Source organism: Enoplosus armatus, chromosome 12, assembly GCF_043641665.1.
Source record: "Enoplosus armatus isolate fEnoArm2 chromosome 12, fEnoArm2.hap1, whole genome shotgun sequence".
In the NCBI taxonomy this organism is placed as follows: Eukaryota; Metazoa; Chordata; class Actinopteri; order Centrarchiformes; family Enoplosidae; genus Enoplosus; species Enoplosus armatus.
In genome coordinates, this window is record NC_092191.1 from 9,892,755 (window position 1) to 9,917,424 (window position 24,670).

General features: G+C 40.6%; 1 protein-coding gene across 3 annotated transcripts in view; it reads right to left on the reverse strand.

Annotated features, from left to right (window-relative positions):
- The window catches only part of LOC139294098 (SH3 and PX domain-containing protein 2A-like), a 51,058-nt gene that overhangs the window by 17,300 nt on the left and 9,088 nt on the right, over window positions 1-24,670 (reverse strand). The window contains exons 3-8 of one of the 3 annotated variants that reach the window (XM_070915883.1): window positions 21,214-21,289; window positions 19,783-19,859; window positions 18,850-18,941; window positions 14,481-14,573; window positions 12,240-12,271; window positions 3,470-3,598 (exon numbers count right to left, since the gene is read on the reverse strand). In XM_070915883.1, coding sequence (XP_070771984.1) covers window positions 3,470-3,598; window positions 12,240-12,271; window positions 14,481-14,573; window positions 18,850-18,941; window positions 19,783-19,859; window positions 21,214-21,289 — 499 coding nt within the window. The remainder of the gene's footprint in view (window positions 1-3,469; window positions 3,599-12,239; window positions 12,272-14,480; window positions 14,574-18,849; window positions 18,942-19,782; window positions 19,860-21,213; window positions 21,290-24,670) is intronic. The other 2 variants (XM_070915884.1, XM_070915885.1) reach the window with 2 other exon arrangements.

Below are 24,670 nucleotides of genomic sequence, written 5' to 3' on the forward strand. Positions count from 1 at the left end.
CGAACATCACCTGCAGGATCCCCCTCTTACCTTCCAGTTTCTCTATGGCTCACATTTGTCAAACTTAAAATCATCAGTGTGCATGAGGACAAAAAGGGCATATACAGATTACTGTCTTAGTAAGTGACCCTTAAAGCTCTTCCTGAAATTTCACTCACCCAGTTTACTTAAGCAGGGTGGAGCTTTAGAGATACAACACATACTGTACACGGGTGGTGCCAGGGGGTCTTGGGGGAGCCGTAGGGACTGACGGATGTGAGCTGGCCTCTCCAAAACAGACAGACATTCCTGGAGTCCATTTGGCAAATTGTAATTCATAGCGGCTGATCTGGACTTGGAATGGAGACAAGTTAAACCCTGACTGGTCCACAGAGAGAGATCTTCTACACAGGACTGGGCACAACATGCCTGACGCTGCCCTTGAGGTGTAGGCAAACCAGCTGCAATAAGTACAATATTTCCAGAAGTGACTGCAAGTTATTTTTTCCCTTCCTACATACTACTCCATTAACGGGCAAAGTTTAAACCACTGAATACTGAGCATTTGAACTGACCAACAAGGCTGCTAGCTTAGCTTTGGTTAACATCTCTCCAATATAGTGTAAACTGAGGAGGCATCCTGGAGGATCCATTAAGCCATTATAATGAACCAACCTCTCTGAACCACTAACTTTGGCAGGAAATGTCTTTTTCCATTTTCTCCCTGAGTTTCTCCCTGCTCTACTCTCTCCTCCTGAGCCAGCATCCCCCCTGGCAAACTCTCGTAAAATAGACAAATAAAATAGCTGCAGAAGGAGCGAGGACAGAATTAATAATTATAAAACAGATTTTGACAATACCAAATTGTAACTTCTACAACATTTTCATATTGCTCCTTTAGATTTTTGCATTTTTCTTTGTGGGACTTAGCAAATAGTAAGAGTATTATTACAGAAATATCAAGCAGTCACTGGTCTTCCCTGTTGATTTGCTGCACCTACTTCAAACCCAACAAACCAGAAATCAATATAAACTATTGTACCAACTGAGACAAAGGCCACGACACAAACTGTATCACCAAGCCGGTGCAATGGAAAATACTGCCTTGGCTCGAGACAGCAGGATGGAAAACTGGAGAAAGCTGAGCTCGCTTATAGGTCTGACCTAGATTCACAGCCCTGTCAAAAGCATATATTATCTAATCCAAGGTAAGGAAAAGTCGATAACTGCACTGGGCAACAGTCTATGGTACAGTAGCTTTAACAGCAGGACTTCTGTTTGACGGACTAGGGTGAATAGGAAGAATAACACAGAGCTGTAGTTTTCCCATTTCCAGATCTGTCACTGTTACACTCTCACACCTTCGTGTAAGAAATCTCACTCAGACACACAATGCTGATACCAAATTAGATGGCAATATGACATTGATATTTTCCACTCAGTGCATCCAAAGACTCTGCAGGAGAACCCATGCTGGTTTAAATGTGCATGGCCTAAAATGAAAATAAGTGACTATAGCTGGAGGCTCCATAAAATCAATATAACCCTTTTATCATTACAAATGTAATTGACACCTTTTAGTACCTCTAACTCAGCATACTTAGCTCTCTAATACACAGATCAATCTGTCAGAAACCATTAAAGGGTTTGTACTTATCCTGCAGGGGAATGGATGCTAAATCAAATGAGCTCTGAAATCTTCTTAGCACACACCTGGTCTTGTTAGTATTGGCAAAGTGATATGGAGTGATGTCACCCAACCAAACGGAGCAGATTTAGCCGACTTCCAATGCAGGAGGTGTTGAGATTTCAGTTAAATGCTAGCTGTGCTGCTGGAAACAGTCTCCATAGCAAGATGTAGGCTGGGGGAGGGGGGTATTTACTTCAGATCTCTGTGTAAGTGTTCGTCGGTGTATAATAAAACTGTCAAATGCCCTTAAGATATGTTTAGGAGCCTGAAGTCTACTGTTTTGCTTTCTAGAAACTCATGACAAATCCAACCTAACCAGAAATGAATGAATGAGCTGAACTGAGGGCAGCGACAAAATGTAGCCTGCATCAGAGAGGAGGATGAAACAAAGAAATATCAACATGGAAACTAAGCTACAGCAATAACACGGAAGCCTGGAAATCATAAATCTGCAATGAGACCGTTGAAGTGCATGAGTTTCACATTCTGCAAGGATCATCAATGCACAGATCAACCACTGTAACTTTGCACAGTGGTCAGCTGAAATGCAGAAGTGAAGGGGCCCCTACTTAAAAGCACAGGACCATGCGGAGGAAAGCTCTCATATAAGGCCCCCGATAAAAGGACTTCAAGGTGTTGGAATATCCGCCTCACTGTGGCTCCCCATTGGGTTGAAATCCTACTGGAGCAGGGAGTGAAAACAAATACATGAACCCAAAGGCAGGACACGTGACACTTCAAAGCGGTCCACCTCTAGGGACCCTCTTCCTTAAGGCCAGTGTGGCATGGCGTTTCACTCACACCCATCATGAAACCCAAGTCCAGCTGCCTTCCTGGTCACCGTTTCCTCCTCCACCTCTCTTTCCCCGTCCTCCCGCTGAAGAACACATGAGTCCCATTACTGTTTTACTGTCTCAGCACACCATTAAAGCTGAATGTCAGACCCTGTTATTGGGCCTATACCTCTCCGGTCTTCATATGGCAAATTCACGACAAAATAAAAGTAATTCGGGCAGGTGCTCTGATAGTTGACTGTTTTAGTTTATTTAACCAAGACACATGGTTTGATACTCATGATATTAATAGCAAATAACATGTAACTACAGTAGTAGTAGTTTTTCTGGAGTCCTTACGTCATAAAATGTACAAAACTATCTAACCAGAAACACAGATAATATATATTGTATTTCAGTTAATTCATATGCATTTGCTGTAAATATAATTCAGGCTTTTTTGTGTCTTCTTTTACCCACAATAGATGCAAGTTCCTAGAAGCATTACAGCATATTCCTAGAATATCATGAAGTTGTGCTTCACGTCAGCATGCTACTGACTCATTAAACATTAAATATTGTCACACTGAATCACATATATCCTAAAACACGATCTTGGATCTTGTTTGCTAGCTCTTTCCAGAGGTTAAACAGCTGACTCAGGGCTCTCTGCAGCTGGCATTTGTAAATCCGGCATGTCTTGCTGGCTTTCCATTAAAGTGAGGTGGAATAATTAATACAGGTCTGGAAGACATTCCTCTTGCTAGAGGCAACATTCTGGCCCCCAGCCTAAACCAACAGTGGGAAAAAACAGGGATGACTGCAGGCCAAAGCGAGCCTCCAGATGGGGCTAAGTAACAGCTAGCAAGCTGTGGACAAAGGGTTGAGGTAGGGAAAAGCGCAGCATGTTGGAGGAGCAATGGGCTGAATCATGAAACAGTCTGTTTGTGTCTGACATACAGGCAACATGCATGCTGCCTACTCCTGCTCAACATGTCTTTGTTGTGCATTTGTTTTGATTACTCACCACTCTCGCTCTTCTCAATGACGTCGACAACCTCGCCCGCTTGAAGGCTGATTTCTGCAGGCTCTTGTTTCTCGTAGCTGGCCACCACCACATACTGTTCCAGGAGCATGGGATCTGAAGCATCCAGACCTGGAGTTGATGGGAAAAAACATGCTGTCAGCCAGCTGCCAGCCATAGGTCCACGAGAACGACTGCTGGGCACTCGCTGTGCCATAGGCCACTTTGTCTGGAGAGCTCAGCCAATCACAATATTCACAGGGCTCAGTGCATCTTCCTGAGAGTCTAGCCATAGAGCTGCATCCCCCTCCAGCCCAACAACAAGGGCAATGGAGATGCTGAAAGTCTAGGAAAATAGTCTCCTTCTAAAAAGTGAAGGCTCAAGCAGTCAAGTGCAGAAAATCCATTCTGTGTTACTGAAGGGGCCTCATCCTTATTGTCCAACAAAGCTGGGCCCAGGTCAGTAGATGCAGGTAGGCACATTAACACAATGGAAAGTGGAAGCAGCAGTGAGAAAGCAGAAGGAGCTGTAGTAGTGATAGAAAAGTGAGCTGAAGCCAGCTGAGGACAGGACAGTAGAGAGGGAGAAAGAAATGGTTTCCCTTGGAAAATAAACCATCTGCTAAAAAGCCTCCTTCTCCTCAGTTGGGGCTGGAGCTGGAGAAAGAGTAGGGGGTTGTGTACGCCAATCATAAGAGTCTGCACTAGAGGCCTTAAATAGAACCAGATGAAGGGGCTGGAGCTGTGCGCAGAGGGATGGCCCTCTGTCTCCATGAAACACTAGAGCTCTGACTACAGCATGCAGCCCAGCCAATGGAAATCCTCCTTTCTGTACTTCACTGAGTTAACCATATAAACACCAGCAGTGACTTAGTTCTTTCACAGTTTGTGCCTGCTTTCATAACTTGGTCACATCAATTACTTAACCAGTTTGGTTCACTTTAACTAACTACAGGAATGCCTTCTTAAGACAGAAACAGATTATTCAATTTGTGAACACGTATAAAGAGCATATAGTGCCTATTTTCCACTATACATGAGTAAGGCTACATTAACTGAGCCCGGCTGAAGCCTTAGTCGTGAAAAATACTTAAAACAAGCATAGCTAAACGAACTAAAGCAGATCTAACAAGCTTCAGCTGGAATCCAGACACAACACCAGCTGACATTCAGTTCACACATTAACAAGAGCTTCTGCTGACCAGTGAGTTCAAAGCTACGGTCTGCACACTTAAGATTAGATATGTTTACCCTAATACGGCTGACACAACGGATACACGATGTACTTTTATGGTGTGTTTGAATAGCAGTAAAAGATCAACAAACAAAGTAGAGATCACAATCTCTATTTATGGTCACATTGCTTCATATGCTGCTTCTACTAACTGCCATCAGTTACTGTAGTTAGAGAGAAGAACAATTTGAGCTCTTGACTCACATAATCAACAAATATCCCCAGAAAAGTAATGTCACAAGATGAGGAGAAAAGAAAAGGTAGTTCACTTTTTTTTTTTTACAATGTGGAAAGAGGAAGTCCGTTTCATCCCGAGGATGGAAAATAAGAACCACTCAAAAGATGGGTTTGAGGATTAGATAAGGAATGATTGAGAGAACTTGGATTAAGCTGCCATTTCTCCAAAAAGCTGACCTGGCGACAGTCCTTCAGACTAAAGATAATATTTTACATTCAATTCGAGAACTAAATGTGAAATGTCAAGGAGCCCATAACTTATGAGGATGAACTCAGCACCATTAGCATCTCAAATGCTAAAACTGCCAAAGAGTCTGACACTGGATTACTGTGGTTGGGCTGTGGTTGATGAAGCTTCACGTTATTTGTGCAAGATGTTTTGTCAAACCACAAAGTTGGGTGCAGAAACACTGGAAAGAACATATTATTTAAATGTTGGGTACTGCCTCCTTCTTCTTCAATATGACAGCAATTACTTTAGTTACAGCAAACTGTGATATTTCTTTTGACACTATTCTGGGATGTGTGTGGTTGAGTGGTTTGTTTTAACTCACAGATCAATTACACTGATCACTAATAATGTAGGCTCACCAAGGACATAAGATGACTCAAACATGTTTTTCTGTAACTACTACGCAATTTTTACCAGTGATGAAACTGAAAACGTAATGTGTAGTTAAAGTCAGTAATTTCACTTTAATTTCAGGTAAATATGTTTATATGCATGTTTTCCACTTTTTTGGTTTCCTACATTTTAAAAGGCATCTTTAAGATAACACAAATGTTTTATGCAGTATGGGAATTTGAACATGTGTAAATCAGGTTCCCAGTCATCACCTATGGTCTTGGCTTGTCTAGATTTAAAGATTTATTAGCATGCAGTACCTTAACTAAGTGCAAATTATTTCAGCATATCTTTACTTTTCATTTTCCCTCTACTCAAACCACAAGAAACAGCAAACCTGTGGATTTATGCTGTGCCTTCGCTTATTTAACCCATAAGAACCCAGACCCATTTCCCCTCAAAGGAAAATTATGGGGAATACACCACAGACCAAGTGGACCACATTGAAGACATTTCTGATGGGGTTTTTTTATACTACCCCTTAATGTCAAAGATCTGTGATGTTATACGTTACATTGGGCGTTTATGGTAGATTTACTTGTTTTATTGTTTTATATTAATTTGTTCAAGAAATATGGTCAAAACAGGTTGACTGTATACAGGACACACTATTAAAGCATTATAATCGTTAAATGGGTTTTAACTTACCTTTAGTATCAAAATACAGGCTTTTTGAAATTAGTTGCTTCCTTCACTTGTGTTTACATGTCACACCACCATTTTGAAAACATGACTGTGACATGACCACCACACCAGGATGTTTCGTATATGTCGCTTAGGGACTTAATGAGTTAAGATCAAGCACAAAGCTGTATAAGGAAGATTCTGGGGCCTTTGAAGTGTGTGTTACACTGGTGTCACCATGGGTTCTTATGGGTTAATAATGAATCTGGCCTCAAAATAAAATACTGACCTGTCGGGAACCCAATTTAAAATACATATGCTATCCTGGACATAGTCTTACCCCCAAAAAACACACACTTGTCAACAATATAATTTCAAGACAGATGGACATAACTCATGATCTCATAAAACCATAATCTATGTCAAATGAAGTAAATGGATGTCTCTAAAACACACAATTAATTACTGCAGTGAGTGAACATTAAATCTGAGACCTGAGGTGAGTGTTTAAAGACTCTGTCAGCAAAGTCAATAGGCCTGAAAAACAAAAGCTTATATTTCAGCCTCATTCAGGAAATGAAATGTTTTGCAACAGCAGGAAGACAGAGCCAGAACAAGGAGAACATGTGTGAGAAAAATGAGGTGAAACAGCCTTGGACAGGATAGGTTTAATTTCAAATGAACTCTGTGTAAAGAGGAGTATAAAATGAGCTATATAAAATGACAACTGTGAACAAATCAAGGTTTCAGTGAAATGCATCAGCCCCTTCAAATCAGTCACTCCATGAAAAGGTGATTTCACATTATATACGATAGAAATGTTATAGAGCAGTGATTTCTGCAGTTGCCAGCGGGTACGTGGAAAGAATGTGAGTAGCTCAACTATTTTGAAAAAAAAATAGAAATTACGATTTCATTAAAAGCAAATACAATATATATCCACATACAGAGTCAGCAGGGTAAAAAAAGTGCACAAAAACTATTAGCAAGCGAGCACAGAGGACAGTTAGCTAAAAGTAATGGATAAATGATTGAAATCGCCAGCTAAAAGTTATGGAAAAAGATTTGAAATAGCTAAAAAGCAATGCATAAATGGCTGAAATAGACAAAAGTAATGGATAAATGCAACTCCAAGTGTTAGTTGTACTAGTAATATGTTGACCACTTGATCACTTTTATTTAATTAATAATTAAATCATGATGCATTTATCAAATTCACATACACATTTGGAACATGATGTGTGGTGCAGATGAAAGAGTACTTGAGTTTTTCTGATAGGCTGTGGTGGTACGTCTGAGAAAGAAGGTTGGGAAGCGTTACAGAGTGTGTGTGTGAGCTTGCATGCGTGTTTATATGTGTATTATACAGTGTGTGTGTGTATGCACAATGTAGATCTAAAGTATTTATGAGCTTCGAAAAGAAAAGTATTTTCTTCTTGGCTTCCATCAGATAGCCCTATTAGCCACTCTCTGTGTTTATATCTCTCCTCTCTCAGATTTATACATGTGCTTCCTGCTCCCGCCCTTGCACTCCCAGACGTCCCAACTCCATCCAGCCCCCATCTCCACCCCCACTCACCCATCATCAGCTCCATCCAAAGATGATGGCAGTTAGGAACCTTGCAATAATTCATCACCAAGAAGAGGAAACCAGGGAGTCTAGTCTATCCATTTATACCAAGGAATTTGTCTTCGTGAGAGATTTTTCAGGATCAAGCATTTGGTTGATAGCATAGTTGGCACTGGCCTTTATGTCTTAGTGCCATATTTTGAACCCTGGGGTAACTTTACGAGAGCAGATCTGGGTTGAGAGGAGTAAAGATTTGGCAAAGTGCAATGCCTTTGTTTGGCTCATCAGCAGCAGATGTGCAGTTGGATTAGAAAAGGACACAGGACTGCTGTTCAATGTAGTGCAGATGTACTCATGTCATTGAATCAGTATGTGGCCCTGAGGGAGAAGGGGCAGACCACAAACAAATAGTACAGAAACCTTCCCCAAAATCATCTTACAGTACGACAGCCTTCACAAGGCTGTTAAAAAGTGTTGAGTATCTTCATTATCTTGACTTGATCTGCAGATTCTCTCAGTATTTTAGATTTAGATAAAATTTTGTCATAGAAGTTAAAAGTAACAGATAGATACAAGATTTTCAAGTATAGCAGAGGGTTTGGAAGAATTTGAAACCTACATTGTTTACATCCACGTTTGTTTGTGTTGTTTCTTCTTTCTTGCCTTTGTTGCTACGTTACTTGAAAGGTTACCACCACCAACTGTCGCTGAAATACATGAAACCATCACAGCACTGTGTCTCATGTTCCCTGCATGCATGTGCATGTTAATGATAATAACAAAACAGGGACACTTGTAAAAACGTTGCTTCATAACGCCTCTAAAGGTAAGAAACTCCATAGGGCACCTTTAACTTAAGTAGTAACTATTGCACTGGATTTTGCTGGTACATCAGAGGCAAACTGATAATTGAGTTTTCAGGTTTTCCAGTAGAAACTCGGACGCCTTTAACACTTGACAACCGGTATGTGAAGGAAAAGCAAGTGAATCAAAGAACAATGTAACTTATCCCTATGACTGACACCCTATCCAAAATCACAAATAAATAAATAAATATACATTTCTGATCTCATTCATTACAGAACATTTTCTGGCTTTAACGTGGTGTTTTGAGCAAAAAGCTTAAGTGCTGCCTCCAGGGTAGGGGTCCACTGTGACAAATGGTCACTTATCAGAAACAGAGCGGCCTGTATTGGATCTGCTCCACGCTGGAGGGGGTGGAGCTTCGACCCCGCCAGAGTTAAGAGTTGGGAGAAAAACAAACAGTTCTACTCTGATGTTAAAGCTTTATCCATGAAATGAACATGAACATCTAGTAGAAAAAAGATAAACGTAACATTTGATTTAAATCTAGTTTAGCCCACGAAATGAATCTTTCTGTTACTGTGAGACTCATTGTGCATGAGTCTATAAGGGGAAGGGGGGGGGGGTCTGTTCATTGAGAAAGAAGCCGCTGAAACAGTGAATGGTTGTTAAAATAATTTGGAAGTGCTCATTTGCCTTAATGATTTCCTATGCCAGTTTAAAATCTTATCCATCTGCAAATGCAAACAAACACAGACCTCTTGACCCACCCACCATCTAGCTCGTGAACAGATTAACCCTTTTCCTCCCGACAAGCATGCGCACACACATGCAGACCCACATACAGCATGTAAACACCCACATAGACACCACCTCATGCACACATACACACACCCTATAGGCCCCCGGAGACCCGCTGCTCAAATAAAGACAGCAAGTCTGCGCACATAAACACACTCCCTCAGTCCGTGCGCAACACTGAAATGGTTTCCACTTGCCACGTAAACCTCCTCTCCTCTCCAGCTGCTTTTCACATGCACTACACCCCTGAGCGCTCCGTTTCTTTTCCTCTCCTACTCCATTTCTAACCGTCTCCTCATCTCACTTTGTTTTTAGTTCAGATGATCACTAATGCTTTTGATGATTGCTGAATCTCCTGAGTTAATTTGAAGAGTGTTTTCTTTTACCTACAGTTACCCTTGTCTTTCTTTCCCGAGTATGGTGTTGTGTATTTCATCACCACAGTATCTTGTCAAAAGATGTTTCCTTCAGGGTTAGGTTACAGCAGCATGTGCTTTCATCAGTCCCAGTTATCTAACAGTGGTTTATGCTGACAAGCTCGGTATCAGCAGTCAATCCTGACAACTCCATTACATGTCTTTCTTTGAACCTTATAGTGGCCTGGCTATGATGCTGAGTCAATCATGCAGACTGCTTCAACCTCATACTGAAGTGGAAGTCACAGTTGGAGGACAATAGATATGGGCCAGAATCTTACTGAAAACATATGAGAGATGAAATGCCAAAGTATATAACACAAATCCCTTTTTTCCCCACTGGTCTCCATCACCTAGCATCAGTCCTATGAAACAGAGACATCACTAATAAAGGCGATAAACAAAGAAGAAAAACAATCATGATGGTGACGAAAATGAGACAATACCATAATGAAGACAAAGATGATAATGAGACCAACAGTGAGAGATCATCTGTGAGTGTGTAAACCTGAGATGTTCCTCTGAGTTCCTCTACTTGCCAGGTAAACAGTTCCTAGTCAAACCTCTAACCGCCTGCAGTTTTGTGGTGAAGGGCTACATTCTCCTGTTTAGGGCAGGGGCTCAGTAAACTCTTATGGGAGACCTGCACCATGTAATTATGGAAACCATAAGCTGCAGCTACAGCACAAATTCACCACAGACTCACTTCACTTTATCTGCTGTCCGGCTTTAAAAGAGAAAGATCAATCTTTCGGCTGCATTTACCACTAATGTCCAGCATGGGGACTATGGTGAAGGGTGAGAGATCAAGTATGAAGGGCTTGTACAGTATGTGCTCCATGTTGACTGTGGACTGTAAATCATCATGAGCACCAGACATAAAGTGCGTTATTATTGTTGTCATTGGTAGACTTGAACCCATCGAAAGATTCATTATACGCATAAATATATGTACATGTTAGAAACTACGAAGGTGATAACAGATTTAACATCAAACCAAACCATTCAGAGTAAAACAGCTGAAATTGTGCATGCAAACGACAGGCCCTATATGATGAACTTTCCAGGCAGCCGATATGAATATAAATGGGAACCAATCTAATATCTTGCACAGACTGAATGTAGGCTACTTGACACACACACACACACACACACACACACACACACACACACACACACACACACAGCTGAAATAAGACAATTTTTCCATTTCGCTATGTATCTGGAATTCCCTGTTACGTAAAGCCTCAATACCATGGAACACATAATGAAATTAGGTTGGGGTCTTATTTCGTTTGGTGGCAACTCCGGCACAGCTTTTCCTCAGAGTGGATCGCCCACAGAAAATTAACTTATAGGTCATTTACTGACTTTCATTACCCAGCAATGTCATACGTAACTGTGGCAGACTGCAGGAAGGATGGCCACAGCAACTTTGCATCTGATTGCAGGGCTAACGTGTAATTTAGTAATGCATGTGGGTATTCTGAGACTGCATGCACACGCAAATACACAACACTTGCACAGCTGTTCGCTAAACCTCTCTCATACTTTTCCTGCTGCCTCCTACGCCTGTATCCCCCATGCTCAGCTGAGTCACTCAGTCTTTCTGTCTTCTTTGCACTCTCACATACATGCACATACAAACATAAATCCAACCGCCAACCCTGGCAGAGCAAACACAGAGCACAGAGGCACAAACAGGTGGTCTCTCCCACCTAACACGATTTTCTTAACCATTTCGTCTTTAAGTGTTAGGTCAGGATATGTGTTTGAGCATTAATCTCCTATAACATTGTTGGACTCACGATGGACAGTTACTAAAAGGATTTAAATCTATGCAGCACGACCAGAGATATCATCTTTTTTATGGCAAACTAGAGCTGCAACTAACAATTATTGTAATTACTGATTAATCTGATGATTCTTTCTTCAATTTATCAATTTATTATTTATTTATTGTTTATATAATATGTTTTAACTTGGGGAAAAAATGGCATTCCCAATATCTCAGAGCCTACACCGGTATCTTCAAATTGTTTGTTTTGTCCAAAACCAAAAGATATTCTATTCACTGTCATAATAAAAATCCTCTCATTTGAGAAGCTGAAACCAGAAAATATTTGCCATTTTTTGCTTGAAAAATAAGTGAAACCATTGATCGCTTATCAAAATAGTTGCCATGACATCACTTGAGGCATTTCATCAGATTTCATGCAGCTCTCTCTGGAGCCACAAAAAACTTTAAACAACTTTCTTCACACATGCAGTAATACTTAGACCTGTAAACAGCTGTAAAATCGGTGGAGTTCCCCTTTAAAGTTCAGGCACAAATATTTGAAAACCAATGATGAAAACTGTTACAACGTGTACATGAAAGAGACCTCAATATAATTCAAGTAAGCAGTAAATACAAATGTATGGAGCATACTGTCCGAGGTAAAAAGATTTCAGATCCTTACCTGATTTACGTTTGCCGGAGCCTCCACAGTCTCTGGAAAGGAAGCAACACCAGAGAAGCATGGTCAGTATGCGTGTGTGTGCAACAGAGGTCAGAGCATTAACACGACTTGATCAATCCAGTAACTGGTTACAGCTGAATCTCTGACTCGGACCATCCAAGTGCAGTTGGCACACAAGCACCAGCCAAGCCCTCGTTGAGAATGCATGCAGAACTTGACCCACTACCCGAGGGAGGGCGACAGGGTGGGATACAACATAAGGGTGTGTGGAGGGCCGCAGTAAGTGTGTCAAGGACAGTAACAAAACAAATCATCAGATCTTATATTCCATATATACTCCCATGCGTGTATGTATGTGTTCAAATGGTAGACATGGTGTACATGAGGGCAACGCAGCTGCCTCTGTTTAACAGAACAGCATTTATTTACTTGACAACAGTGTCATATCCCCTTGATAAGTCCCATTCATGTTTAGCTGTGAAAGAGTCTTTCTGTTCCAAAGCCTGGACTGTAACTAAACACTGAAAGGATGAGCATTAGTGTCAATGAACCCACTCTGTGCTTTCACACTCATCAGAGTCATAGAGCAGCAATTTGCCATTGACTGTTTTTCACTGTACACGTCTGTGTGCTCATTTTTTTTGTTTGGTTTATTATTATTTAGACTGGAAGAGATCATTTGCATAATTGTAAATCTGTCACTGTTGTTGGATGTATTCAGCCAGAGGAAATATGAAGCCATTATTTTAGTTTGACAGAAATTAGTCATTTAAAAGCAACAATGGTACGATGAACACAGTATAAATACATTTAAATTCATTCATTAAAGTGTTGTCAGTTCAATTTGAATGCTCATGTTTCATGTGCTGTAATAAAGCCAGGTACATAAATGATGATACTTCACATAATTACTTAATCCAGTAGGATTAGGATTTGTTATACAATGGAAATGCATAAATATTTCAAATGAGACCTGAATCCGTGTCCTTATGTATATGTCTGGTTTGTAGCTTGTTGTACATCTTCGGAGGTGCTGGCTGACTGCATGTCCTCAGTTAGTTAACTGAGCTGCAGAGAGAGCACACTGAGGAGAAGCTAAGGTTTGACGCAGATGGGAACAGACACCTGGCTCTCTGGAGAGGCCAGCAGCAGGACTGGAGCCACGGCCAGTTATGGATATGAGTGCATGTTTGGATAAACCTTGTCCAACATTTGCCAGGTTACAGCCTGTTCATCAACTCGCTGTGTTTCATTGATCCGGTTAACAAGAAAATGTGAACTTTTTGGTATTCCTCAAGTATATTATTTTATACTGCAGTACAAAGAAGCCATTTAGGCTTTGCTTTTACAGGACAATACCAAAAACGTAAAATGACACTGAACCTATAAAATCAGGGTAAGTCAGAGTTTGGCAAGCTTCATAAAAGGATTATCCTAGCTCAAGCTAAGCAACACTTCTGGCTTAATCAAAACATTTCTTACCAATAACTGTATTCCTCTGTTACTTAAGATAAAGTCATTTTTGGCACAAGCCTTTTCTGTTTCCAGATGCATGAACTAACATGAGCTATGAGACATTTCCAATCACACATGTAATGACTTACAGCTCAGTTCAGCTTCATTAAGAACATAAATGATATACTTTACCTAATTTTGAAATAAAACAACAAATTCAACCGTGAATGCACTATTAAATTGGATTGTGACCCAGTAAAAACAATGTTTATATTGGATCTTAAAGCAACATTCACACTGTGGAAATTAATTTTATAACTTTCTATATGATAGGATGGGCAGGAAACACGATAATGTTAAACATTTATGCCGAGCCAACATAAATAGAATTATAGCTTATTGAAAAATAAGTATAGTCTGAGCAGATGATGCACAAAGTATCACTGGAGACAAATGTACACTCACAACTTAAGGAGAGGAAACCAAATATGTGCAGTAATAGGTTTTAAAATCAAAACTAGTCACCAGTTCTTTTCAGGATGGAAAATCAAGCATGGTGCTATTTCTTTAGGTGATGTAGCATAAACTCTAAATTACAATATGTTTATGGTAATGGCTTCAGATACTGTTCAGACTAATTAATTGTAATACATGTTAAACATTTCTGAAGTATCCTATGAAGCATTCTGTGTTTATTTTGTCAAAATCTGGTAGGGTGGAGGTGAAACTGAGGGAAGCACTATAGAGGCTTGGGGAGAAATGATGGGGAGAAATTAGATGCTTGACCTGCCCTGCTCTCTCGTGACCCTAAGCACAGAGCTGGAATAATATTCTTCCCAGGAGGAGACTGAGCACACAACTCCGGCTCTGTGCGCTTCGCTCCTATCACCAGTAAAATCTAATAGATGAGGGGAAGGTAAGGGGAGCGAAAATATGTCCAAACACTATTAAATGCTTAAGACTTTGCGCCTGTGTTTTTAGGAGTACACTTGAACCTTTAGTTAACAATAAAGAGTCACAGAAGTTGGGAGACAATTCATAAAGTTTTGGTTTCACTATGTAAACATGCATGCCAGGAGATGCACATACAGTATATGGACATGCACATACGCTTAGACTGCATGGGCTGAACACATCATTAAAAATCCAAGCCCATGAGAGTCCATCCTAAGCTCGAGTTGAGAATAACCATCTGTTTGCAGCTCACTCTTTGTAGGTGGGCCTATTAGAAATGGAATGTGTGAGACATTAGTCGTTTGCTCACATTTCTCAGCCAAGCCGGAGGACTAAAGTGTCTGCCCTGCTGCATGTATACATTGCACAGACACTCCTGCCTGACCCAAGATTAACCTCTGCAGGAGCAACCCCCAGCTCAGGGGTCAATGGGTCGACGTCATTGAACAGGAAATCATTATGATGGGGCAGAGGGCTGGTTTGCATACAGAAAGGGTGCAGGAGATGTTTTTGTGTGTATATCCTAAGAGAGGTAATGACACTGCTTCTTCAAATCCTCACAAAAACACAGTAAACTCATGCATATGGGCCCAAATCTCCAGCAAAGCTTGGTAATGATTACACAGTGATGTCAGTGTAAAAGAATTCCTGTTTGACCACAAATCAACCACTAATAACTTCCCTCGTGGTGAAACACATGTAAAATTAAGCTTTAGGCTTTAAAGAAAAGACTTTATAACAACTTTATTGTCTCTCATATAAATTAAAATGCATAATTGCGTAGTTGTATTAATCATGTTGTGTTGACACATTCACAATGTGGGGACTTGCCTCCCAAATTGGAGACAAAAAGCAGGTTCCCACAAGATAAATCATTACATTTTAGCATTATTTTGCTTGTTAAGGTTGTCTGTTTACATGCATATGAAAAAGAGTCCACAGTAGCTGCACCATCACGTATGCACATCTGGAGGAATGTGTTTTGACCACAGGTTTCCAACCAGCAGCATGATCACATGTTTTGAATAGGAGCTACAGAAGTGAGACTTATTTTCTTCATTGATGTCCTTGTCATCTTGTTCCAGGTCTGAGTTCAAATGTCTGTTACACGGCTTTAAATACTGGGTTTGCTCTTTGAAGATTTAAGTAAATTATGTGATTTCATTCTCAAGAATCATGCATCCTCCATGATCAATATCCTGCTCTCACTGCTCTCACTCCGACAGCTGCCTCAGGATCTGTATGCAGGTCTCCGTCTAGTATCATCCTCCGTTCCACCCGACAGTGTAACATCACCTACTGTAGGCTATAATACTATCCCGTCTGTTATCACCATGACTGTCACATGACCAACTCTCATATTAGTGATGGACCGCTTTGCATTAAACATTTTAAAAAATTATCCCTTTATTTCTGTCACAGTACGACACTGCTCAAATGGCACGTCGTTGACAGCTGTATTATTAATATTTTCTCATTGTTTCTGGTCCTCTAACATCTCTATTGATACTGTATTATATTGTACAGATATTTTACATTTTTTTAGATATTAATATTCCTCTGTGGATCGAGGTCTTAATCTAACTCCACGCTGGGTCCCATATGCTCAGTTTATATGTAGAGCTGAAATCTGTGATTACAGTGCAACTGAACAAAACTACTTCGGAGTAACAAGAAGTGTAAATGCAACTAAGCTGAAATACATGGGAAGTGGCCCATCAACATGAACGAATAAAAGAAAAAGGGCTGGTATGGTTTAACCTGATATTTGGCTGTATGAAAAGTAAAATGTTATTTTAAATGGAGATGATGGATATGTGCATATGTGTACTGGAATTATTCACAATTGTGCCATTGCCCTTGACCAAGTTGTTGGCCTCAGAACTGGAGATGGCCTCCCGGCGCAGCGCTGTGGCTGCACGCTGTTCCTAAACAGTTAGGATGGATCAAATGCAAAGGACAAATTTCCCGAAGGGAAGGATTAATGAAGTCTAACGTACTTATTACCACTCTAAAAATATAGTACAAAGCAAAGTCACATTGCAGATAGGGCAGTAAAAGATATTTCTTTTCAGTGAACAAGCAAAAACATGGGCTGACACTGACGGCACGTATTATCTCAGCAAAACACCTTAAAGCTAACTGATGTCAAAATGATAAGCAAAATCACCTTGTTGTAAACAGCACAAATGCCCTGTTTCAAATCTGCTTAATTGTCAAACTAACACTGCAGTGTTGAAAGAATGACTGATGAGTACAAATTTGTATTCTAATGTTATACCTCGCCAGCAGCATCTATTATCATAAAGGAAATCTAAACTATAATTAAATATTCTCTGCATCTTCTCTATCATAATCAGTCATTTGAGGTGCTGGACCCCAGCATGTAAGATGATTTGTAAGACTATGAACATGTTTCTATTATCTAAATGTATTATGATGTCTATTTTTCTTAATTTGTCTGTAAGTTTCCCCCAAAAGTTCAATTTTCTTGTGAGATATTCATAAGCTTTCAGCCTTTAGGCCTCTACTACTTTACAACAGTTATTTGAATGAACTGTTCACTTCTGGGCAAATGCATACCTGTGACTGGAAGTAAGCATCCCTTTGGTTTAAAGGATCTTAAGCCAAAAACATTTAAAAGCACTCACTGCAACAATGGTCTTTAAATTATTTAAGCAAAGCATATTTCTGAGCATTTCACTACCCTCTAGCTAAGAACTTTCCACATGAGAAAAAGGGCCAATCAAGTCAATAGTCAATAGCCAATGATTATTTGCATGTGCACTGAGTATGTCTGTTATTATGATGACAGTATGTGATACTATCTTTCATTCATCAAAAGTCAAGAGAAATAGCTTTCATTTTTCAAGCCTATGGCATGGCTCCCTCTTGTGACGGAGCAACATCACATCCATTTATTTTTTAAGCTTTAAAATCTGTGACCAACCATTAGATGGCAGTAGCAGATGAGGGCTTGACAAACAACACTGCCTCGTTGCTGATGCAGTGACACACTACTGGCAGAAATACCAGTGAAATGGATCTGAATCTTGTTTCATGGTAGAGAAAATGTCACCAGTATGATTGGCCTCATAATGAATCACTGTGATAGAGACATATTGGATTGATTGGATTAAAGTTGAACTGCTTTTTACAGCCTGTACTCAAAGTGTTTCAGTGACTGAGACAGTTGAAAAAAGAATTAACACAGTCATTGAAACCTGAGCAGAAAAACCTTTATTCTTTTTGTTCTATTATTCTTTATTTAGACCAAACTGAGGAAACACAAACTGTTGTAAAAAGTAATTGCCAGATAGGACAGTTAACAGTTTAACAGTGACAATAAATGTTTCTTCACACATTTTAATTTTATGGCATCAGAAGAATAACATCCTAAAAGTAATTTTGAAATGGTCCAGATCCCCCAGTAGTGAACAGAGCACTTGGGTGGCATTGATTTTAGACCTCAATATCTCAACTTAAGCTGCAGTGAGACTGTCTCCATGACTGGAGGAGGATCTCACTTTGAAGTGGGATTAACATGTGTATGGATGGTGGGGGTTGGAGGTGGTGGGCCTGGTGGTAGTGGAGAGACCACTCACGAGGTTACTCTAACACATGTTTCTCCTTGAGCAGTTTGGGAAGTTTACAAACAACATTTGATGAGTTTAAATTCATATCTTAGTGAGTAAAAATACTATCACAGACATACTTCGGCTGAACATAAATCAAAAGGAAAGAATAGACTTTAAACAAAAAGTAATCTAACAGCCAGTCTGTGATTACTCCCACTCTGACTTTGAACTGAGTATGACAAATGACTAGCCTGAGAGCCTTATCTGTTCTGAGACTTGAACTCGGCTGCACTCTCATGACAGCACTGATCCTTACGCATTTGCTTTGGGATCAGGTGTCACCTCCCAGAAATCATTATTAATAAAACACAGTGCCTCTCAACCAGCATCCATCAATCATCTCTGAGTCACAGCAAAGCCTCTGGATCAAGACGGGTCAGTGCGGGTGAAAGGCAGCCGTCCCAGCTGCTGAACTACACAAAGACATGCAGTCTGCTGCTGTAGCCAGTGTTTATAACCCACCAGAGGGCAATGTTCGGAATCTAACAGTTCTTATAACAGAGAAGATGCTAATGCTAAATGATATCTTATGATTTCTAAAGTATGTAGTGGTAGTTACTCACTCTGTGGGAGGGTTGAGGTCCTCTAACTTGGTCTCAAAGAACTTAAGGACCTCCTCACTTTGGGAAATGTGGGAGGGAAGCTTCATCAGAGCCTGCGGGAGAGAAGGGAGGGAGAAAGCTACTGGTTGCAACACAAACACATATTTTCAAGGTTGCATGTATAAGTGCATGTATAAGTGCTGTAGTTTGGTTTGACTGGCAATGAGTAACCAGTTTATGATACTTAGTCACTGCACAGTCAGTCAGATGAGAAGACCTGGTGGAGATGTGGAGGGTGTGGAGGGGAAGGAAGAAGGCTCTGAACCCAGAGTGAGGGTTAAAACAAAGGAAAACACACAGAGGTGATATAGTATAACAACCGCCTGTCTCAGCTGCAAAGACAGTATGAGATGCTTCAGCCCACTGCACTTGAATCATGACAGACGTCTTTATAGAAAAAATATTAAAAAGAAACCTAGTTTTGTTGTCTTTAAGCTTACTGCATTCACAGCAAATCTTTTTTAATTCCTCTAAATGAAAACTGCTGCCCCACTTGGCAGCGCACCTGCCCCAAATTCCCTTCTGTGACCTACTGAATTTAAGAGGGTCAGGTAGCCATCTGCACTCACTACTACGCTTCAGGTCTGCTGATTCATTCTTACTCTTTAGATTCTGCTTTACTCCTGTGTGCCCCCATTTCCCTTGTTTCCTTCATAGTCTGCCTATTTACATTGGTGACAGGAAATGACCAGTGCAGATAGAGCCGTTGCTTTCCTGTTGAGGCTGGTGGGGGAGATAAATGTTGAAGCCTGCCTCGGAAATACTGTGGCAAATGTTCAGGGAGTAGAGCATTGACATAGATAAAGTGCTCTTCCAACCAACACATGAACATTTACTGTCCTAGAATATGAGGTGTGATGTGTTAGTAGCAGACAAACTGAGCCTTTGTCTTACTTTGCAGTAATTATCCAGGTGTTTCAGCCTTCTGACGGCTACATCTCTTATGTGACTTCGGCGAAACAAGACTTTACCTGAGGAAAAACGGAGTACATCTCAAAAAACATTCAAAATACAACAATTAAAACTTCAGATAATTAAATGTACTCATTAAAAGGGAGATCTCTCCCCAGCCGAGTAGATTCCGACAGTACTGATGGTGATACTTAAACTTATTACCAATAAATGGAAAACTTCTCCTGCTGTTGATGAGTGGATTATTCAGGTTGGACGACTAGCAGCATTTGAAAAATTGTCATTTAAGTTGTTAATTAGAGGTCATGATTATTATGCTAACTGGCAAAAGTGGGAACTATTCAATAATGGGAGCAAACAGGACCCACGCCTCCCTTTTATTCTGAAAAGCCTCTTCTTCATTTTTTTATGCATATAGGTTTTCGCTCTTTTTACACACGGACTATTCATTTACTCCTCAAAACCCCTTCTTTTGAGTTTTTTATTTATTTGTTTTCTTTTGGCTCTTTTATTTACCATTTCTTGCCCTTTTCTTTGTGTGTAGCTCTCTGTGTTTACCTTTTTGTAACTTAACTTCCTTTATGTGTGTGTAGGAGTATATGTATATGTATATATGAATTTGTTGTATTTAAATGCCAGATGTATACTTGGGTGGAAAATAATAAAAAGTAACAAAAGAAAATGAATAAATAAAAGCAGCAGCATTTAGTATAGCTTCTTGGGACATGTAATGCTTACACCACAGAGGACGTGTCTTTACCAAATAATTAATTCATACGTTGTCAGTGTGAAGTCCATTTGACATGACACACTAAAGAAAAAGTATCCTACACTGAATATATATTTTAAATCTTTAATAAAACAGGCTTGATCCTAAAAACATAAACATAAATGGCATAAATGAATAAGAGCAGTTGTAAGAAGTTACTTTTCCCCCTTATTTCTCACTTTACAACTCCTGGGAGACCGACTGCTAATACCAGTGACTGAATGCATGAAGCCCACTAAAGAGTAAAATTGTGAATGCTGTTTGCTGTGTGTAAGGGAATACAGTTCACACCATGTTGAGCTTACAAAGAGATCAAAACAGCACTGGCCAGACTTGAGCAGTACAACTTGTCTAACAAAGGATCTCTTCACTGCTCTCCTCTCCGCTGGCCCACAATGAGTTTATCAGATTAGACAGATCCCTCCTACTGCCATGGCAGATGACAAATTGATTTGGCCTGGGTGGAGTATGGCAGTTAATAAAACAATGAAATGTGGTAGGCAATGCTATGGAGTATGTAGGAGTACTAACAAACATCAATTGTGCAAGGAAATGTCTGAGGGCCTTTCTTTTGCTTGTTCTTGCAGGGCTCTTGCGTATTGCAGTCTATCTAAAATGGATGTGACAATGATTGTGTTTATCACCTGGCAAAAAAGGAATAATCCGCTTTTTTGGGTCCTTCTGTCCTCCGTCAATTGGGAATTTGTCGAGGATTCGCATCTGTAAACGAGAGGGAGGAAGTAAAGAGTGACACAAACATGAGTTGTGCAACAAAACTGCCATGAAAAAGATATATGCCAATATAAATGGCAAGCCATAATTATGTCCTAACTGACGGCTAAGCCACATGAACTGTCTTTTATCTCCCACAAGTTTATCAGTCAAAGTTGAAAGTGGAGGAATCTGAGATGAGAACGGAAACAAAAAAGGGGTTGCAAACTCCCCGGGAACAGTCGACCTCCTTGTTACGGTACATGAGTTCAACACTGGATGTAATTACATATAATGTCTGAAAAGCTACTGTGTCGTGCAACTACAAACAGTTTCACTTTGATCTCTGGGGTAGCAGACAAGGTTACATCACCCACTCTGAACAGCTGAAAAAAAAATCTAAAGCAACTTTCACTTAAGGAGCTTAAAAATCGGGAACAATTAACACTTTGATGTTAACACGTGATACATCTGACCATTTACAGGATCTACTGAGAGATACAGAGCAAAACAGACAAAATACAAAGCATGCTGTGTCAAGTCTTTTATGATGACAGCATACAACTATTTCCTTCGAAGTGTAACAGTTTGTAACTGCTTCAGCATGTGTCTGCTCAGATACACTGTCCCATGTGTACAAGGAACATACTGTGCTGTGCATGATGTATGAGCATGTTTTGTTGAGTGCTGAAAAAAAACACGCATTGCAAATGTGTCTGTATCATGGTAAAGGATTTCTAGTTTCCCGTTTGAATAAATCACGACAATACCATGAACGCACATGAGAGCGTCCTACAGTAACAGCAGGCTGGAAATCCAGATGTAGCCCCGCCTTTGTTCGTTCTGCCTTGCCTTGTTCCAGATGTGCTTTGTTAAACAGCAAAGACTGTGAGCATCAAGCTAAAGCACACTCAACTGGGAGGAGGAGACCGGGAGGCTAGTTCTGGTCTAAACCGAGCCAAAAACAACCAGGTGGACAAACAGAATCCAACTAGGAGGGTAAAGTTGGATCCACTATGTCTGGGCCTGCTGGAGTTGTTTGTAGGATTTCTCCAATAAGAGGTGGTTTGGTTTCTCCTCTTGTGGTTCTTTCTTTTCTGCACTCATCTGTAATCTCTAAATTTCTCTCAGGGCATGGCATTTCCCCCCCTCCTCTGAAATATAGGCAGCTAAGAAATGGTTTCTTTTGAAGAGGACAGCCATCATTATTGTGGTTGAAGGGCAAAGTAAAAGGGCTGAGTATAAAGAACAGCCCTGGTTAACCACACCTGCACTTAAACATGCACAGCACACAGTTTTATGCTCCTAAAACTGAAAAGACAAGACATCAAATATGTTTACAGACCAGACTGTTTTTCTTTACTATGGCAATAATACAATTTTATAGCAAGGGCTGTAATTTCCAAAAATCCCAGTTTTTGTAACAGTGCATTGGCAACTGTATTGTTTGTCTGACACACTAAGCTGCACACTCATCATGTTATCAGCCTCCCAGCTGGATGCATCCGTAAACTCCCTCTAATATGGGAGTGTTCACTCAACACCTTCAGAAACCACCTCAGCTGACAGAGAGGCTCCTCATCCAGAAGCGATGATGACATTGGCCCCGGGGACCTGCCTGGATACACTCACAGCTCTACAGCACAGGTGTGAAAGCAGTTTCTATGGCAACAGCCGGACAACTTGGAACAAAACTCTGAGGGAAAACATCTCTCACATTTCATATACCTTTAATTCAGAGGCTTCAGGCACCCCAGATGCTGTATTTACTCTATATGGCTTTCCTAAACTCTGCACAGGATACTTCAGTGAATTAAGCTGCAGAGTCAGCCAAGTGCTCCCACTGGGAAAATGAACTTGTCCATGTAGCAACAGGTGCTATGATGTGATCACATTTCCCCAGTCTCTCTTTACACACTCGATATAATCAGTGTTGTGAATAAATGCCCAAGGAAGAAAGCGCAATAAACACTCAATCATCAAACATATCTCTATTTTGGCATCATGACATTGTGGACATGAATTACGGTGACAGGAGAAAGCCAAGCTTCTGTACACTGTAATGACAATCATTTGATGCACTTAAACTTAATTGCAGTGGGGAGAGAGGAAGAGAGGAAGAGACACTGCACTGTGCAGACAAAGAAACTGTTCTGAGAGGAATCTCAGACGAGGAGTTTGGAGGAATGTTTGAGTGGGAAAACAATCTGATCCCATCTCTGGGTTGTGTTTTGACATCTACTTGACAGTTGTTTACTGCGGAGAGATTGTGATGCAAAAGCCTTAAACTATCTCAGATTTATCGTGCATGTTGTTACAAAAGCTGCATTGTCATCATTATCACAAGTAACGTAAACTCACTTGTTTCCTCTGGTACTTAAGAATTGTTGCAACATTGACAAGTGTTCAGATCTTTGGGCTGTTTGTCTCACTGGGGCTCAATTGACAATAATCAGTTGATTCATTAAGAGAGGGAACTCCACCGATCTTACACATCAAAGTCTTTAACAGGTCTACTACATATGTTGTACAAAACCTTTTGTGGCTCCAGAGGGAGCTGATAAATTGCCTCAAGTAGGGTCCCTTGAGTCAGTGTCGGTTGGGGCTGAATAAAAATAGTGTTGAGTTAGACAGAAGTGAGCTCACCAGACCTCTGTAGCCCGCTCATCAACTGCTGACGGAGTTGCATTGTGGGTAATGTAGGCGTCAGGTCAAGGACGAAGAAGAACGTGTGCATCAATTTTGAAACTTTTCTAAAAAAAAACATCCATCACGAGTCTGACTATGTTATACTGTAGGAGTGCAACGCTAAATCAGTGTTCTTTTAAATAACCTATTTATAACCTTTTCTCAGCCATTAGTTTGTCTTCCCTCATATGCCTGCAAAGTAGTGCATTTTTGGGGCATTTTCCGCTTTACTTGATAGGACAGTAGAGACAGAAAGGAAAGGCAGGGGAGAGAGAAGGGGAACGACACACAGCAAAGGGCTCGGGCCGGACTCAAACCCAAGGACCCAGCCCCTAGTTTGGCGCCCAAAGTAGTCCAGGTTTGTCAACAGTTTTTTGAAAATAATCTTGATCAAGTCTCATCTTGTGTGGGGAATGTAGGCCAGAGAAATTATTATGCAGTCAGGGTAGAGCTGACCATGGTCCAATTCCCCAATCCAAAAACAATGACGACTAAGTGATTTTTGGAGAAGTTTCTGTCCAGAAGGAAACCAGGCCAGCTTGCACACTCCACAATCCCCCTGTGGAATGCTGTGACCCATGTGCTCTGTACGCTGTGGTTGAAGGGTGTGTGTGTATTGGAGGGGTAAACTCTGTTTGACACACTGACCAATTCTGCTCACGTCAAACATATGCGGGTCAGAAACATTTCCCTTTGACACCA